We start from the raw sequence: 13,780 nt of genomic DNA on the forward strand, positions 1-13,780 counted from the left end.
ATTATCCACTTGGCTGATTCAGTTCTAGACTTTGACTAGACCGTTCAGAGCCGCCCATTGTATCTCTGGGTGCTTCTCTAGCTGGAAGGTGGACCTCCAGGTTTCAGGTCTCCAGACGCCTCCACCAGGTTGGTCCTGGACGGAGCTCCATCTGACCAGCTTCCTGTCCCGCAGCCAGACGCTTCAAAGAACCTTTTTCAACAGGTTCAGATGGGGTCGGCGGTTTTTCTGGGTCGGACAGCTGCTGAGACCGATGGACCAACTTCCAGGGTTTTACAGAGACAAGGAGAGCAGTTTGGACAGATAATCCAGGATTTTAGGAGATAAAACCTGCCGTTAATGGCCGTTAGATCCGAGTGTTTCATAAGAGGCCGTAATTAATGGATTAAACGGAAACTCTGATGTTCTGTTCATTGAGGAACCGAGATTTAATTCATTCACAGAAACCGGCTTTAACCCGACCTCAACGCTTCCAGCTGGATTCCCTCTCAGCTGGAAAACATCAGGAGTTCCGTTTTCCTCTCCGTCCATCCGTCCTTTTAGAAGAACCGGATCGGACCGTTTCTGCTCCTGGTTTGGTGGAAACAGAACCCTCAGACTGAAGGTTCTGGTTCAGATCAGCCCTGCAGCATTCGGGTTTTCCAGAACCTCAAGGTTCTCTCTGAATCAGACCCAGAACAGAACATCAGAACCGCTCCATTGGAGCTCTGTCACGTGGATCTCTCTCTTTAACTGGACCTGGAGCACCACCTGTCCTTGGTTACCATGGTAACCAGCACAGAGGAGAGCAGCGTCTGTCCCGTCACCATGGTGACAGAGAGGGATGCTGCAGCGATGCTCAATCATGGAGGACTCCGATCTGAAAGGTTTAATCTCAGCTTCTCCTGGAAAAGGTCCATTTCTGGTCCCTGAACTAATCCAGGACCACCTGTTCCAGAACCACCAAATCCAGAACCCTCTGAACCAGAACCACCTGATCCAGAACCACCTGAACCAGGACCACCTGTTCCAGAACCACCAAATCCAGAACCCTCTGAACCAGAACCACCTGATCCAGAACCACCTGATCCAGAACCACCTGTTCCAGAACCACCTGATCCAGAACCACCTGATTCAGAACCACCTGATCTAGAACCACTGGATCCAGAATCATCTGATCCAGAACCATCTGATCCAGAACCCTCTGATCTAGAATAACCTGATCAAGAACCACCTGATCCCGAACCCTCTGATCCAGAATCATCTGATCCAGAACCCCCTGATCCAGAACCAACTGATCCAGAACCATCTGATCCAGAACCACCTGATCCAGAATAACCTGATCCAGAACCATCCGATCCAAAACCACCGGATCCAGAACCACCTGATCCAAAACAATCTGATCCAGAACCCTTTGATCCAGAACCATCTGATCCAGAACCATCTGATCCAAAACAATCTGATCCAGAACCCTTTGACCCAGAACCCTCTGATCCAAAACCACTGAATCCAGAACCCTCTGATCCAGAACCACCTGATCCATAATTAGAGGCCCAAACTTCATGTCCCAGAATCATGGAGTCCAAACCCTAAAAAGGTTCTGGTTCTGTCATTCAAACTAACTTGAGTTCTGACAGAACCATTTGTGGTACCTGTTCTGGTCTTCAAGCTAACCCGAACACAAAGCTTTCTGATCCAAAACGTCATGTTCCTCAGACACCAGAACCACCGCATCCAAAAGCAGAACCATTTTATCCAGAACCCAGCAGAACCCAGGTTCAAGGCTTAGACTGGACTGATGACATGTTATGTTTGGACTTAACGAGTCACCGCAGCCTCAACCAAAACCGGTTCTGAACTGGATCAAATGGGCTCATGCAGTTCTGATTCAGAGTATACATATTCAAGACACGGTTTGGGTCAGAACCGTCCAGTCAAGGAGTCATGTAGGAGTGGCTTGGTCCCAGATGGAACGGGGGAGCTTCCCACTGCCCCTGAACGCATCGCCCCAGAGGCATGACATCACCCAACACAAAAGGAGGAAGGAGACTCGTCATGATGTCATTTTAGGGGCCGAGCCAAGAACCACGTCGGGCTGGAAGGATCCTGATCCAGCAGGAAGTCCAAGAAGCGTCTAACTTCCTGAAACTGGACTTTCAACCCCAAGTCAGAGAAGTGAGTGAGTATTCCAAGAGACGGGAAAACATTCCAGGTCTTCAGGGACGGATCCTCCAGCAGCTGGAGCTGAACACACGCAGAGTTCTGCCAAGCAGACTGGTTCCGCCTGCAAGCCGAATACGAGCCGCTCCAGAATCTCAGAGCGAATTTTATGGTTAATGACAGAAAACTAAACCAGGTGAGGGAATGAAAAGAACCGGATCAGCTTTTCTGACCAGAACACCAGAAACCAGCTGAGAGGTCCTGGATCATCAGATTGGACCGAAGATCAACGGGATTCTGGTCCTGAAACATTACTGTTAACCACCAGCAGGTGGCGCCTGCAGCAGAGTTCCAACCAATCAGCTCCGAGTTCTGATTCTATCGGAGAACAGGAACTTTTTTCTTCTTAAAAGAAAAGTCCAGTTAGCAAGAAATAATCAATGGATCAATATTTATACGTAAAATACGTTTGCAGTGATTAATTTAGCGGTAATCAGTAAAAAAATAAAAATATATAATTTTCGTGGCGATCACTGAGTCTGGGAGCGGCCATTTTTGCCCAAATATAGTAACCCCTCCCTCCTGCCATCTGCTATCTATTGTTAATGTCTAGCTCAATTTGTAATTAAAGGTTTATTTTTGTTTAAATTAAGTTTGGTATCATTTTTAAATATTTAATGGAGGAAGGAAAAGAAATATCAGCCTAAAGAATCTCCAGGTATAAATAAAAAAAGTAGATATAAGATTTAATAACAAGAAAAAGAGAAATAATTTATTGAAACAAGCTGAACAACACTAATTTAATGGTAACAAGAAGGCAGTAGGTGGAGCGGCATCGACCAATCCGCCGTCGGCTCCTCAAAAACATCAAGCATCTGTGAAACAGGAAGTGCAGAGCGCTGACGCTGCAGCAAGCAGGAAGTGACATTCCCTAAGAGGAGACTCCTCTTCCTGTGTTGGGACGGTAAAAACAGCAACAGCTGAGAGACTGTGAAAAAAAAAGACTGGGAGGATTTCTGACCTGCAGACGACCAATCAGCTTGATTGGAACCAATCCTAACGTCTATAAACTGATTGGTTCTGGGACGTCCAGACAGCCAATCAGCTCCTAGATCTGATGATCAATATCTGAAAATCGTTCAACTTTAAATTAGAGGAGAAGTTTGGAGAGAAACTGTTTGAACGAGACTGTGTGTGTTTATGTGACCTATTTAGGACCATCCGTGGTTTATTTACTAATCTTCTGAGGACTAACAGGCCTTATGGGGACCAAAGCCTGGTCCTAATGTGGCAGACCTCCATTTTAAATATAGAGTCAGGCTGTGTCTGAACGTCCGCCCTAACCGCTATATAGGGCACTGTTTACAGGTAACGCCATTTTAGACAAGCGTCTGAATGTCTACTGGATGAAAAAGTAGTGGACTCGTAATTTCCCACAATGCACCTTGAAAAGTAGTGATCATCCATGGTCACTAGACAAACAGATATATCCCAGAATGCTTTGCGTGGAGAGCTCTCCTCCCAAAGCATTTTAGGATTTTCTGTCACGTCGGCCTGCACAAGATGGTGCAGGCACCGTGTGTTGGAGGCGGGTCATGTGACCAACGGAGGAGCGAAAAGTAGTGATAATCTGTCTGAATGGTCAGTTAACTGAGTTCACTATAAAGTTCACTTTAAAGTCCCCGCTCTATATAGTGATGGAGGGACTAGGGGTTAGGGTGGACGTTCAGACACAGCCTCAGTTTAGAAGAATGAGGTGAATTAACTTTAGGTAAAGGTCAGGGTAAAGGTCAGGGTAAAGGTCAGCATTGTGCATAAACACAGGCCGGGTCTCAGTCTGTGTACTTGTGCATTCTTTTGTGCTTAACCTCGGCCCTAGTATTGGTCAAATTCACAACAACGGTCTGCAGCAGCCGGGGCTAACGTTAGCCCGTCTGCTGCAGAATTCTAGTAGTATTCTGCAGCAGACGGGCTAACGTTAGCCCCGGCTGCTGCAGACGGGCTAACATTAGCCCGTCTGCAGCAGCCCTCTCTCTGCATAGCTGTGTGTAGTACCGCTCCTCTGATGGAGGTTTGTTTTATTTGGCAAAACATTCATGAAAAAAGTCATAATTTATTATTCTCTATATTCTATTAATAACAGGAGGTGAAATGCAGCTCCAGACGAGCTTTGAATGTGGTGATGTCATCAGTACGCTCCCGTTCTCCCCGAGTCCAGACTTTCCAGGGTTCTAGTCAAGAACAGACTTGGAGAAAACACGAGTCTGTACTCACGTTCTAGTGAGTTGAGAAACGGCCAATGTGACTAAAACAGACATAATTTGGTGTAAAGTCTTAATATCGATAGAAATACCTGTACCTGTGTGAGTATTGTTTTGACATGGGGACCATTGTTCCTGTTTTACCGTTTTTGCATCCATTTGGGATGTGATCAGCCATTAAATGAACCTTTATGAGCAGTTATCAGTCCTACTGGATGGCTTCATTCCGCTCGTCCATAACCTTCTAGTAGGTTTCTTATGGCTGATAACATGCAGCTTATCATTGATAACAGCCGCTTTGGCCGCATCTAAAACCTTAAGTTTCACTTTATATTTAAATACTTTATTCTTTTTATCTACTTTATTTACAGACAAGCTTCTTAAAAACAACAACTGCCTTTTAAAGCTTTGCTTCCAGTGACAGGTTTCAGTCACACGGCTTTAATGTGGCGTTTAAAAACTGATTGTTCGATATGAGCGACATGCTAACCAATTTTTTTTTTTTACAATACAGGAGGAACTACTAGATTTATGCTCAGATTACACATGAATGGGTTAGTTAATTCTGCGGCTAAAAATGACTTTAGTCTGAGATTCATTCTGTGATGCCTTCTAGTAGGAAGGAGGCACAATCTGAAGCCTTTCTATGGGACTGATGAACGTATGCAGAGAATTAGACTAAATGACATTTGTTTGCGTACAGTTTACAACAGTTGTAATGTAGTCGGTAATAACGGCCTTTTAATGGGATGATAACATCTGCAGTGGCTGAAGGACAAAATAGGGAGGACAGTTAAAGGTGAGGTGAGGAGGGGGTTTAGGTTAATGTCTGGGTAATCTAAGCTCTGCTAATGGTGAGGAATTAACTGGTAATGGTTAGGGTTAGGATGAACTGGTAATGGTTACAGTTAGGATGAACTGGTAATGGTTAGGGTTAGGTCTAGGTCTGCAGCCTGATCTGGGCCTCATCTCCACCAGCCTCCCTGAAGCTGCTCACAACCTCAGAGGAACCTCAGAGGGACTTTAGAGGGGCCTCAGAGGTTCCTCTGAGGAACCTCTGAGGAACCTCTGAGGAACCTCTGGGCCTGAAGCTGCTGTTTGCATTCAGTCCTACTGGCCCCCGGTTCCAACACTTGGTTAGTTTGAGGAACACGGTTCTGCCGTATTTACCAGGAAACAAAGTTCTAGATTGTTCCCTGTCGTTGCTCCACCATGATGGCGGTTAGACATTCTCTTCTAACATCTCTCACTCTGACTGTCCTTGACTCTGTGCTTTAAACTGGTTTGCAGCAGGTCCCTTTAGATCACAGCGAGTTCCTACACTCCCTGCTGAACCCCCCCCCCCATTGGTCAACCTGTCCTACCTTCTGATCCACGATGGAGCAGATGAGCTCTCGGACCGCCAACAGTGACATGTCTGTGGGGTCCAGGGTCACGGTCTCCCTGGTGAGCCCGATCTGCAGCATGAAGGAGACGCCCTGCAGAGACCCCCTGGAGTTGGTGGGACTGGGGGCCGTCTGGCTGCCGTCGGACAGCCGGCCGCAGACGGTGGTGGGTGGGCTGGGCGAAGGGGTGGGCGGAGCCTGGTGATGGGGGAGAACAGGACACGACCTCGGCGAGGGTAGGGAGGGCGGGGGGCTGTTATCGACCGACATCTTCTGCTGTCACAGAGAAAGATCTGGAAGGTGAGGAGAGCGATCAGCCAATGGTCATCCGTCCCCGCCGCTGTTCCCCTTCCTGACCGCTGGAATCCTGCATCATCTCCCAGCTAATCCCAGTTTAAGGAACCGTAAGATTTACTCAGGAGCCTCAGCTGTGGGTCGAACCGGACAGGTCAGCACTCAGAGCCCCTGAAGCAGGAAACACCAAGAACCCAGAGAGACAAAATCAGAGACATAAACGACTAACGCCTAATAACTCAGAGAACAGACGCCATATTTATGGCTGTGATGACGCTGGTTCTGGTCCATGATTACCAGCAGAGCAGGTTCTATTGCTGGAGGGACTTTAAATTCCTTCTTTCATCTGCAGAATATTGCAGAAATGAGAAACTAGTCCATGCATTTATTACTTCAAGGCTGGACTATTGTAATTCTTTACTATCAGGAAGTCCACAAACTGTAGTTAAAAGCCTTCAGCTGATCCAAAATGCTGCAGCCAGAGTTCTGATGAAAATGAAAAAGAGAGATCATATCTCTCCTATCCTGGCTTCTCTTCATTGGCTTCCTGTTAAATCCAGAATAGAATTTAAAATCCTTCTTAGGAATAAAGACCTGAATAACCAAGCTCCATCTAATCACTTAAAACTTTCCTTTTTGATAAAGTTTATAGTCAGAGTGGCTCGTTTTATCCTGAGTTATCTCTATAGCTACGCTGCTATAGGCGTAAGCTGCTTGAGGACATGGGGACCACTTTTTCCCCCTCTTTCTGCTTCAGTTCTTTCTGCATTGAAATGAAGTGTTGGGAATCAGGGCTACAAAAGTAAACAGAAGTAATTTGAGTTTAATGAACTCTGGACTTAGATGAGTGATGATGGAGCTTCCTGCTGGGAACAGAGATCTGCAGCTTCGGAACATTAAACCGGACTAATGGGAACGGAGCTGACATGTTTACCTGAAGTTAGATTCATTTTGATTCAAACTGTCCTTTCTTATAAATATCAAAGTGATTTAAGCCTGTAAAATGGATCTGATCTGTCAAACACAGACGGTACGTTGATGGGATCTCGTTCTCTGAGTTTATAAGAACATTTTAGGTTTCCTTTCTTTCTACTAAACAAACTTTAAAATTGAAAAAATGTAATAAAACAGCTTTAGTTCGTCTGAGGCAGGATTAGGACAGACTCTAAATGTTTGTGAAAGATTTAAGAGCAGTTCTCTGTAGCTCTGAAATATCTGGAAGGAAAAGTTTTATTTTTTTTCCACATTTCTTTTATGTTTCCATCAAAGAAGCTGATGTGTTAGAAAATGTTAGCTTGTCTTTTTACTGCGATGTGGTAAATATTTGAGAAAAAAGTGAAAAACGTTTAAAATCTACATAAGTGGGTTACTTCCTGCCAGCAGTCAGTTCCTTCATAAGCAGTTCTTCACATTGAGCCGAAATAACGTCATCAGCTTAGATTTAATTCATTTTAGGAAGTTAAATCTGAAGATTTTCTTATTCTGCTTCTCACTGCTGTAATAAATGGAAATCCTGTCTGTTTAGGTGAAACCTGAGGACCGGTTTCAGCAGAACTGAGTTCCCTCATCAACAGTCCAGAATGAGGGAACCGGTTCCAGGATGATTCCCTGGATGATTCCCAGGATTATAGCAGACAGACCGGGATGGATCCTGACTGGAGGATGTCTGGCAGCACAAACTTTCTAAACTTAATCCTTTATATGCAACACATCAAAGGCGGGCAAACCATGAGAGCTTTCATTAAATAAAAAAAGTCAGTGGCAGAACTTAGTCCTAACAACATCTGCAAACATCTGGGTCAGACAGCTGATTCTGAGTTCAATAGATAAATCCATTAATTTGAACAAACTAAACCACAAACTGCAGCAGAACTCGGAATGCTTCAGTTTTAGAGAAGAAAAAGTTCAAACCTGCCTGATTTCACGGTTTCCATCCAGAACCGAACCCAGCGTGGACTTCTGGACCAGCCGGCTCCTGTAGAGACGTCCGAAGCGAAAGGTTGGACCTCAACGGTCCGTTTTCTCTGCGGAATAAAGCAGCGGATCCGAAGCGGATCTGAAGAAGAGACGATCTGCCTCAGTTACAGAAAGGAGAGGGCTCACTCTGAGCAAAGATCTGAGAGCAGACAGAGCGCTCACTCTGAGCAAAGATCTGAGAGCAGACAGAGTGCTCACTCTGAGCAAAGATCCGAGTACAGACAGAGCGCTCACTCTGAGCAAAGATCCGAGTACAGACAGAGCGCTCACTCTGAGCAAAGATCTGAGAGCAGACAGAGCGCTCACTCTGAGCAAAGATCTGAGAGCAGACAGAGCGCTCACTCTGAGCAAAGATCTGAGAGCAGACAGAGTGCTCACTCTGAGCAAAGATCCGAGTACAGACAGAGCGCTCACTCTGAGCAAAGATCCGAGTACAGACAGAGCGCTCACTCTGAGCAAAGATCCGAGAGCAGACAGAGCGCTCACTCTGAGCAAAGATCTGAGAGCAGACAGAGCGCTCACTCTGAGCAAAGATCTGAGAGCAGACAGAGTGCTCACTCTGAGCAAAGATCTGAGAGCAGACAGAGTGCTCACTCTGAGCAAAGATCTGAGAGCAGACAGAGCGCTCACTCTGAGCAAAGATCTGAGAGCAGACAGAGCGCTCACTCTGAGCAAAGATCTGAGAGCAGACAGAGCGCTCACTCTGAGCAAAGATCCGAGTACAGACAGAGTGCTCACTCTGAGCAAAGATCCGAGTACAGACAGAGCGCTCACTCTGAGCAAAGATCCGAGAGCAGACAAAGCGCTCACTCTGAGCAAAGATCTGAGAGCAGACAGAGCGCTCACTCTGAGCAAAGATCTGAGAGCAGACAGAGCGCTCACTCTGAGCAAAGATCCGAGTACAGACAGAGCGCTCACTCTGAGCAAAGATCCGATTACAGACAGAGCGCTCACTCTGAGCAAAGATCCGAGAGCAGACAGAGCGCTCACTCTGAGCAAAGATCCGAGTACAGACAGAGCGCTCACTCTGAGCAAAGATCTGAGAGCAGACAGAGCGCTCACTCTGAGCAAAGATCTGAGAGCAGACAGAGTGCTCACTCTGAGCAAAGATCCGAGTACAGACAGAGCGCTCACTCTGAGCAAAGATCCGAGTACAGACAGAGCGCTCACTCTGAGCAAAGATCCGATTACAGACAGAGCGCTCACTCTGAGCAAAGATCTGATTACTAACAGAGCGCTCACTCTGAGCAAAGATCCGAGTACAGACAGAGCGCTCACTCTGAGCAAAGATCCTAGTACAGACAGAGCGCTCACTCTGAGCAAAGATCCGAGTACAGACAGAGCGCTCACTCTGAGCAAAGATCCGAGTACAGACAGAGCGCTCACTCTGAGCAAAGATCCGAGTACAGACAGAGCGCTCACTCTGAGCAAAGATCCGAGTACAGACAGAGCGCTCACTCTGAGCAAAGATCCGAGTTAGAGTGCTCACTCTGAGCAAAGATCCGATTACAGACAGAGCGCTCACTCTGAGCAAAGATCCGATTACAGACAGAGCGCTCACTCTGAGCAAAGATCCGATTACAGACAGAGCGCTCACTCTGAGCAAAGATCCGATTACAGACAGAGCGCTCACTCTGAGCAAAGATCCGAGTACAGACAGAGCGCTCACTCTGAGCAAAGATCCGAGTACAGACAGAGCGCTCACTCTGAGCAAAGATCCGATTACAGACAGAGCGCTCACTCTGAGCAAAGATCTGAGTGCAGACAGAGCGCTCACTCTGAGCAAAGATCCGAGTGCAGACAGAGCGCTCACTCTGAGCAAAGATCCGAGTACAGACAGAGCGCTCACTCTGAGCAAAGATCCGATTACAGACAGAGCGCTCACTCTGAGCAAAGATCCGAGTACAGACAGAGCGCTCACTCTGAGCAAAGATCCAAGTACAGACAGAGCGCTCACTCTGAGCAAAGATCCGATTACAGACAGAGCGCTCACTCTGAGCAAAGATCCGAGTACAGACAGAGCGCTCACTCTGAGCAAAGATCCGAGTACAGACAGAGCGCTCACTCTGAGCAAAGATCCGAGTTCAGACAGAGCGCTCACTCTGAGCAAAGATCTGAGAGCAGACAGAGCGCTCACTCTGAGCAAAGATCCGAGTACAGACAGAGCGCTCACTCTGAGCAAAGATCCGAGTACAGACAGAGCGCTCACTCTGAGCAAAGATCCGAGTACAGACAGAGCGCTCACTCTGAGCAAAGATCCGAGAGCAGACAGAGCGCTCACTCTGAGCAAAGATCCGAGTACAGACAGAGCGCTCACTCTGAGCAAAGATCCGAGTACAGACAGAGCGCTCACTCTGAGCAAAGATCTGAGAGCAGACAGAGCGCTCACTCTGAGCAAAGATCCGAGTACAGACAGAGCACTCACTCTGAGCAAAGATCCGAGTGCAGACAGAGCGCTCACTCTGAGCAAAGATCTGAGAGCAGACAGAGCGCTCACTCTGAGCAAAGATCTGAGAGCAGACAGAGGGCTCACTCTGAGCAAAGATCTGATTACAGACAGAGCGCTCACTCTGAGCAAAGATCCGATTACAGACAGAGCGCTCACTCTGAGCAAAGATCTGAGTACAGCCAGAGCGCTCACTCTGAGCAAAGATCTGAGAGCAGACAGAGCGCTCACTCTGAGCAAAGATCTGAGAGCAGACAGAGGGCTCACTCTGAGCAAAGATCTGAGAGCAGACAGAGCGCTCACTCTGAGCAAAGATCTGAGAGCAGACAGAGGGCTCACTCTGAGCAAAGATCTGATTACAGGCAGAGGGCTCACTCTGAGCAAAGATCTGAGTACAGACAGAGGGCTCACTCTGAGCAAAGATCTGATTACAGACAGAGGGCTCACTCTGAGCAAAGATCTGAGTACAGACAGAGGGCTCACTCTGAGCAAAGATCTGATTACAGGCAGAGGGCTCACTCTGAGCAAAGATCTGAGTACAGACAGAGGGCTTACTCTGAGCAAAGATCTGATTACAGGCAGAGGGCTCACTCTGAGCAAAGATCTGAGTACAGACAGAGGGCTTACTCTGAGCAAAGATCTGATTACAGGCAGAGGGCTCACTCTGAGCAAAGATCTGAGTACAGACAGAGGGCTCACTCTGAGCAAAGATCTGAGTACAGGCAGAGGGCTCACTCTGAGCAAAGATCTGAGTACAGACAGAGGGCTTACTCTGAGCAAAGATCTGATTACAGACAGAGGGCTCACTCTGAGCAAAGATCTGAGTACAGACAGAGGGCTCACTCTGAGCAAAGATCTGAGAGCAGACAGAGGGCTCACTCTGAGCAAAGAGCCGAGTACAGACAGAGCACTCACTCTGAGCAAAGAGCCGAGTACAGACAGAGCACTCACTCTGAGCAAAGAGCCGAGTACAGACAGAGCACTCACTCTGAGCAAAGATCCGAGTACTGACAGAGCGCTCACTCTGAGCAAAGATCCGAGTACAGACAGATTGCTCACTCTGAGCAAAGATCCGAGTACAATTGCACATTATTTAAATTTTTTTATATAATTTCCTCTAATTTCATACTCCCGCTTTTTCCATCACATGCATGAGACTAACTATTTAGTTTAATAGACCATCTTTGTTCTGTTAAAGCTATAGTGGAGGATGTTCTTTCTCCAGGTGGATCATCTAAATAAGTGGGCCTAATCATTCTGGTTGATCTGGTTGATAATTTTTTGGTGAGTCTGATGTAGTGGGAAAATTGTACATTTTCTTTTGGAAAGTAAGCTTGTATTAGCGATGCAAACAGCAACTATTAAACAGTGCATAAGGAGAAATGGGCTCTCGCACGGGTTTAAGAGGGTGCAGGGTTGAGACTATGCATTGTTTTTAACATTGGAGAGGGCAGGCATTTTCAAAACATTTGTGAAAATCCTCCACTATATTTTTCACCCTGAAACATTTTTGCAGTTTAGCTCGTTGTCACCATCTTTTGGTGAAAATACAGCATTACATCCAACTGAACGTCAAAAAAGAAATGCAAGATAATAATTAAACTTGTCATAGTCGTTTTGACAGCGTTGAATTTGAATTAACATATTAAACTTTTAGAAACCGTTTTATAAAATCTACTGAATTCATTTTCTTATTGATACATGCTCGACTGCAAAAGAAAGAAAGCAAGACGAATAATCATGTTTGTGTTCATTCATTCGTTCCCATGCTTAATCATAATAAAATATCCTCTCCAAAGTCATTTTTATTTCAGCAAAGTTTTCCTCAGACTTTTCCCACTGAATGAGACAAAACAGAAATAAATAAACACTTTGAGACAATTGTTGGTTCCCTTCATTTAAAAAAAAACTAACAAAAAACACTGACATAACTTGATTCGAACATAAAAACTAATATTTATTTTTAAATGAACAAATTTAAATTTTTTTCAATCATTTTTCAACAGAATGATTTAAAAAATAAACTCATCAAATAGACCTGGACAAAAATGATGGTAACTTTAACATAATGTTTAGTTGTCCAGCCTTTAGAGTCAATCTCTGGTTCCGGTTCCTGTCACTCAGCCCTCTGCTCCTCCCAGCAGCCGTTCTGTTCCCCTCATCATCAGCAAACGGCTCCATGAACCTCAGCTTTAAAAACTGCCTTTTCCGTACGGCCTGTTTCCGCTCCTTCCAAAGATGCTCAGTAGGTTAGTGTTCATAGAAGAGATGATGTAATAGTCTTTATCTTTGATTCAGTTTAAATTCTGTTTATTTCTATTGCTCCAATTCAAACACATGTCATCTCGGGTCACTTTAAAGAGAAAATTCAAGCAGATCATCCAGTCAGATTGATTCAAAGTTTTCTATCCAAGGCTCCGAGCCAGCTCCCATGTCAGAGGATGAAGAGACTAGAGCACATCCAGTTAGTCAGTCAGAGAAACAGGACTACACTGGAAAACAGGCCAAGCTCCAACATCTAGAAACAAAGGTGTTGATGGCAGCAGCACAGCTGATATTTCTCTCCAGGATGGAGTCACAGCCAAACAGGAACAGACCAGATGAAGCTACTATGAGAAAAAGCAGAGAGAGCAGAACGTTAGAGATTGAACTAACAGATTCTGCAGAGTGGGAGAATAGATAGAATGAAGCAGAATGATGAAAAAGGGGTCCCTATGTCCTCCAGCAGTCTAAGCCTATAGCAGCAGAACTATAGAGATAGATCAGGATAACCTGAGCCACTCTAACTAGAAGCTTTATCAAAAAGGAAAGTTTTAAGCCTAGCCTTAAAAGTAGACAATAACATGAGAACTCTTTCTTTCTTTTCCTCTGGTCCATGTTAAGTGCGGTATACACCATGTCACCGAACAGCACAGTGAATACCTGTAGCCTTATATATAAGCCCACTGACTGGTTACTAGACTGTAGACATATATGATGCTAATTAGTGGACACACCTGGATTAAACATGTTCCTTTGGTGGGGGTGGGGTGGGGGGGTGTATAATATCTCTATCATATTGTTTAATAATGCCACAGTGATCTTCATTCGTTCATTTTAGGTTTTTGCTTTTTGTGTTTGTTTATATTAACTGTATATCTATGTGTTGCACCTCATCAATAAAACTAATTAATGTGTAAAAAAAAAATAAAAAATACTTCACAATAAATTATTCCTAATTCTCAGAAAGAAATCCAACCATTAGGCCATACTAGGCAGCTGCCTAAGACATAAGACTA

At 45.5% G+C, this 13,780-nt stretch overlaps 1 protein-coding gene across 1 annotated transcript in view; it reads right to left on the reverse strand.

Annotated features, from left to right (window-relative positions):
* Window positions 1-8,170, reverse strand: part of LOC119796701 (serine/threonine-protein kinase D3-like) — a 33,812-nt gene extending 25,642 nt beyond the window's left edge. The window contains exons 1-2 of the mRNA XM_038305363.1: window positions 7,991-8,170; window positions 5,765-6,250 (exon numbers count right to left, since the gene is read on the reverse strand). Coding sequence (XP_038161291.1) covers window positions 5,765-6,055 — 291 coding nt within the window. The 5' untranslated portion in view covers window positions 6,056-6,250; window positions 7,991-8,170. The remainder of the gene's footprint in view (window positions 1-5,764; window positions 6,251-7,990) is intronic.
* Between the last annotated feature and the right edge of the window lie 5,610 nt (window positions 8,171-13,780).

Source organism: Cyprinodon tularosa, unplaced genomic scaffold (assembly GCF_016077235.1).
Source record: "Cyprinodon tularosa strain WSP-4 unplaced genomic scaffold, ASM1607723v1 ctg557, whole genome shotgun sequence".
Taxonomy (NCBI): Eukaryota; Metazoa; Chordata; class Actinopteri; order Cyprinodontiformes; family Cyprinodontidae; genus Cyprinodon; species Cyprinodon tularosa.